The following is a 5377-nucleotide window of genomic DNA, read 5'->3' as shown; positions in this document are numbered from 1 at the left end:
TGAAAACGGTTGTTCCCTTCAGTAAACATGTCATTTCCAATTAGAGCACTGACACATCCATCAAGTCTCAATAACCTTGTTAGAACTGGAACTTTTTTTGTCATAAACAACAAGCAAATTATAAATTCATTTCTTGAATTGGTTGCAAGCATGTACGGTAATTGTGGTAATTTCACAAGAGGACATTCTGCTCTGTGTTTTCACAATGCAGCATGGTTCCTGTCCCTCCCTTTACCTCCTACTCCATCAATAACTCCACTCTTTCCATCTGTCATTGCTCTCCTCTACTGCTTCCCTCCCAATATACTCCTCTCCCCTCTCTCTGTACTTTGACTCCTCCCTTCAGTCTGGTGTCCTTGCAGCTTCCCTCTGGGGCTCTATGTCAAACTGGAGCCTCTCGTGAGATCATCTTAACTCTGCTGTATCTGAACATCACTTGGCGGAGAGGAACAGCCTGATATCCAGAGACAGGTAGGAAACAAACAATCAAACTAAAAACTTCTGTAGTACTTATACTGTATAATAGAACCAAAAACATTCTCTGAATCTCTAAATGATGGAATGTGCCGTTTCACCAAGGAGAGATGTCATGAGCCTTTATCATTATGGAATGAATGTTAATTTAATGCAGACTGACATTCAGTACAAGCTGGAGGCCTGACAGTTAAAATCGAAACAGTGCCAATTTTATGACTTTAAGACAATCCTAAATATGAATCAAAGTGCCATTGCTGCAGTGTCACAAAAAGAAGTACAGTATGAACAAACAACTGAAAGCACTTAAAGATACAGCTAAAATTGACCTTTGCTCTGGATATGCTGGATATTTAATGCGAGTCAGTGTGAGTAGCCCTACGCACTTAGCCCATGGTTTACTTGATGTAGAGGAAAATGTCCTATTATGGACTTGGAATAGATGGGTGTGTGCACAAAGTCTCTTTCCTGTGCATGGGCAGGAAAGGCATCACATAGGAAATGACAAGTATCCACCTACTAAAGGTGAAGAGCAGCCTACAGTACTAAATATCCATTTCATAGTCAAATATTATTTTATTGCGGGCACCTTGTAAAACATGGCTTTGCTGTCTGATAAATAGTTTGCCATGGAGACAGTCAAGATTAAAGTGTTCAATATCTTGAATGAAGATATTTATTTATGTATGTATGTATTTTCTTTTATCTATTTATTTGTATCATATGTTCACTGCTCACCATAACAGTTACCATGGTAAAAATAGATAAAAGGTTCTTCTCCGTAGAACTATGTGAGTGGGAGTGGGGAAGTATTAACACATACTGTAGCTTAATTACCAAATAAAATCCTGGGAATTTCCTGTTTACCCTCTGTCAACTGGTACGATGCTGAATGATATTGCAGGCTGTCTGAAATTCACCAAAGCAGTCTCTCTGAATAAATACATAAACTGTACATAAATAAATAAGTGCTCCATTAATACAGTTGAAATCATAAATACTAAATAATAATAATAATAATAATAATAATAATAATAATAATAATAATAATAATAATAATAAATGTAATAATAATAATAATAATAATAATAATAATGGTAATAATAATAAATACATAAATAAACAATACTTTAACGGTTCATCATACAGAGTGTACTCAAATAAATCTATCTATGAACAGTATAATGCTTTGTTACTATCAGGGGAGTCTGCTTGAAGCAGGTACTTAGAATTTTACAGCTTGTGATAAATGGTCCTCCAGATATCCTCCTCTTCTAATGGACTTTACTAAACTATAAAAGAAACAATGAGAGTAGTGTACCATTATTAAGTTAAACCTCCCCGTTTACAGGACTCTTTGAATCTACATAATGTACCTCATCTGTGGAGCACACATCCTCACATAATCCACATACCTAAAGTGTTATGCATACAGTGTATTATAATGAGACCATATACAGCCAACTCTCCTGTATCTCCACAGAATGCCTTTAGGAGGGGGAAACAAGTGTGGTTGCTGCCAGAAGACTGTCTACTTTGCTGAGGAAGTGCAGTGTGAGGGAAAGAGTTGGCACAAGTCCTGTTTTCTGTGCAGTAAGTATGTGGGCTCTGAAGTCATCATTACTGTATGTGATCCCATTGACACTGAGCACATAAATGATGAGGAATCTGGAGTATTTGGCACCAGCAAAAGAAACAGACCATCCAAGGTTTCCCCTTGGAGATCTCTTCCCTTATTTGGAGACAGCTAAAACATGTGACATGAGCTTCGTCCTCCTTATATGGAAGAGGAAGGTACACAGACTCTAGCTCTACTCAAAGAAAGTATTTGTTTGAACAAGCTAAGCACACAGTGGTGCACCAATCATCGTATACGTATATACATTTCAGGAATTTGTCTGTCTAACTGTCTTTCCTTATCATGAGAGCCATTTATCCGATCGACCTCATATACTTGCCGGGTGTATTGTTGAGGATGCAGTGCTGAGTATGTAGTTGATTGGAAGAGCAGCCTGCTCCAAACGGGCACACCTTCCGAACGGCCATGTCTCGAGCAAGCACTGCACTAGTAAAATGAAAATACAGTCTGTAATAATGTAACAATTTGACATCTGTAAATCATCTGAAAAGGTCGGCATTGATAAGATAACGGCCTTTTTTTTTTGGAAAGAAAGTTTAACGTTGGTTGTGTAGTGGACTTACATGAATGTATCTCTCCCTGCTTGTTGAAAGTGGTGTGCAAAAAGAACCTGGACAGCACAACGGTTGCCGTGCATGTGGATGAGATCTACTGCAAATCATGTTATGGCAAGAAATATGGGCCAAAGGGCTATGGATTTGGAGGTGGAGCAGGCACCCTGAGTATGGACACAGGAGCAGGATTAGGAATCAAGCCTGAAGTGTGAGAGAGAGATATTTCCATATTAATCAATACATACAGACACATACTGTATAGTGTGAGAATGTCAATGTTATTTTTCACCACTGTTTCCTCAAACGTGATTTTAATCAACAGACAAGAGGCCCATCATCCTACCAATAACCCCAATGCTTCCAAGTTTGCCCAAAAAGTGGGGGGATCAGATGTGTGCCCACGATGTGGTAAAGCAGTGTACGCAGCAGAGAAGATCATCGGTGGTGGCAATGTAGGCAATAATTATGTCCTTATCTCCCATTCAGGGTTATAAAATGTGCAGCGGAAGTCACCAAATAAACTGCAATGTTTATAGGAATCGTTAATAATTAAATTAGGATGATAATAATTATTATTATTTAGTCCCCACTTGTTTGGGGTATTTTTGTCACTATACATAATTATGATTTTAACTGTATGAATGGAGTACTCTTCTTGCTATGTGTCTTGTAAAGTCATGTACTTTACGTAGAACATTACTCTCTCTTACTCAGTCCTGGCATAAGGGTTGCTTCCGCTGTGCCAAGTGTGGTAAGGGGCTGGAGTCCACCACCCTCGCTGACAAAGATGGAGAGATTTACTGTAAAGGTGTGTACTGTCTACACTTGTGCATTTTACTGTCTAGTCTAGTAAGAACATATTTTACAGTTATTCTTGATGAATATTTATAACTACCGGGTAGACACCATTTGTAAGATACTATCGGCTATTCTGACAACAATGATAAATAGCACACATTTTATCTACAAGTGACCTTTGAAAAATACAGTAGGTAATGCCATCCTTTGTTGATAAAATGAGAGCCTGCATAAATTGCCGGTGGTATTTTAGTGTGCACTGATGCGTTAGCTATTGCTGCATCAGCCCTTTGGCTGATAGTACTCATCACCTTTTCTGTCATTTTATGACTCCCCTCACCCAGGGCAAATGATGTCTGGCTATATTACAGAGTAGAATAAATGGAAGATGTTGCATTACATATTTAATGCATGGCACACAATGCTGTACCTCTAATTCATTTCTGTCAATCACAGGATGTTACGCAAAGAACTTCGGTCCCAAGGGCTTTGGGTTTGGTCAAGGAGCAGGGGCTCTGGCACACTCCCAGTAGACCCAAGACCCAACCTGAGACTTATACCGTCACTGGATGTTAGGTGATGTCATCTGGCTGAGGATCCAGTTTACTTTGGCTTATTTTTTACTCCAGCTAATGGCATAGAGTTGATTAAGTAACTATAGGGCTGCAACTATCAATTATTTTCTTAGTGATTATTCTGTCAATTACTAATAATCGAGAAGCATGTTTTTTTATACTTTGATTTATCTTTTATATTTCAATGAATTGACACAAAAAACATTCAAATAGATTTTTTATAATCGACTAAATCACTTAGTTTGATTAACCACTTAAGCCCTATTTTATTCTTAGTCATACAACAAAATAGCCGTTCTACAAACTCATAATGTGCTGCATTGGATTGCATTGTGAGCTTGTAGATCAGCTGTTTTTGCAATGTTTTACAAATGTAATGAAATAGAAAGTTGATTATATTTATTAAATTGGAGGATATCGATTAATTTGATTAACTGTTGCACCCCTATAAGTAATACAATGCATGCATACTCACCAAGCAGTTTGGCTTTAGCCTTTGATGTTGTTTCAGACTCTGTTACTTCATGCTAAACAATGCATGTTAAACACTTCAGACAAAAATGTTCACGCTGGCTCACATGTGTATTTATACTGAAACTGCAAGTTTTGTATCTACTTTTTAAACATAAGCAATGAAATTAGTCACATATGGCGGTTGCAGAGGAGAGAGACATGCCCTGTGTTGGTGGAACTCAGTTTATAACTTGTCGAGTTTGATTAACATGACTATCCATCTGTGCTTCTGTGTGGTAGCAAACTCAGACATGATTGTTGTGGTTTGAGCTTAAAGGCAGAAACAAAGTGCAGCTGAATGTTGTTACCATACCACATCACTTTTTAATTACAGTCAATATGAAACCTTATGGGACTGCATATCAAATGCTGTATATATTATTTTTCTCCAAGTTGCATTGTTCTTCAGGCAAATAATAAAAATAGACAAAACAAACAAAGTGACATTCATTTATAATTTAACATGATGTACGCCTCAACCACAACTCCATCAAGCAGTGCACGAGAAAAACATCAATTTGGCAAGCCATAGACTTTTGTCATTTCTAGGGCTGTGTGTGTGTGTGTGTGTGTGTGTGTGTGTGTGTGTGTGTGTGTGTGTGTGTGTGTGTGTGTGTGTGTGTGTGTGTGTGTGTGTGTGTGTGTGTGTGTGTGTGTGTGTGTGTGTGTGTGTGTGCCTGCCTTATGAGAGAGAGAGAGAGAGAAAGAGTTTGGGTGTGCTTGTTATCCCATATTACAATTGAAACACAGAGCAACGTGTCAGCTGTTTGGGTGAACAACAGAGGCCCAATTCTGTGCCGCCCCGTCTCTGCCTGCTCCAAGGG

At 38.4% G+C, this 5377-nt stretch overlaps 1 protein-coding gene across 1 annotated transcript in view; it reads left to right on the top strand.

Annotated features, from left to right (window-relative positions):
• Nucleotides 1–347: 347 nt before the first annotated feature.
• Nucleotides 348–5377, top strand: part of csrp1b (cysteine and glycine-rich protein 1b) — a 5138-nt gene continuing 108 nt past the window's right edge. The window contains exons 1-6 of the mRNA XM_080424700.1: nucleotides 348–471; nucleotides 1958–2067; nucleotides 2707–2875; nucleotides 2990–3119; nucleotides 3382–3475; nucleotides 3922–5377. The exon at nucleotides 3922–5377 is cut by the window's right edge and continues 108 nt beyond it. Of these exons, the coding sequence (XP_080280826.1) occupies nucleotides 1959–2067; nucleotides 2707–2875; nucleotides 2990–3119; nucleotides 3382–3475; nucleotides 3922–3998 (579 nt within the window). The 5' untranslated portion in view covers nucleotides 348–471; nucleotide 1958 and the 3' untranslated portion in view covers nucleotides 3999–5377. The remainder of the gene's footprint in view (nucleotides 472–1957; nucleotides 2068–2706; nucleotides 2876–2989; nucleotides 3120–3381; nucleotides 3476–3921) is intronic.

The sequence above is a fragment of the Gymnoscopelus braueri genome (genome assembly GCF_963280865.1).
Source record: "Gymnoscopelus braueri genome assembly, chromosome: 3".
Lineage (NCBI taxonomy): Eukaryota > Metazoa > Chordata > Actinopteri > Myctophiformes > Myctophidae > Gymnoscopelus > Gymnoscopelus braueri.
Note: the sequence above shows the minus strand (reverse complement) of the source record. Positions and strands in the feature narration are given on the sequence as shown.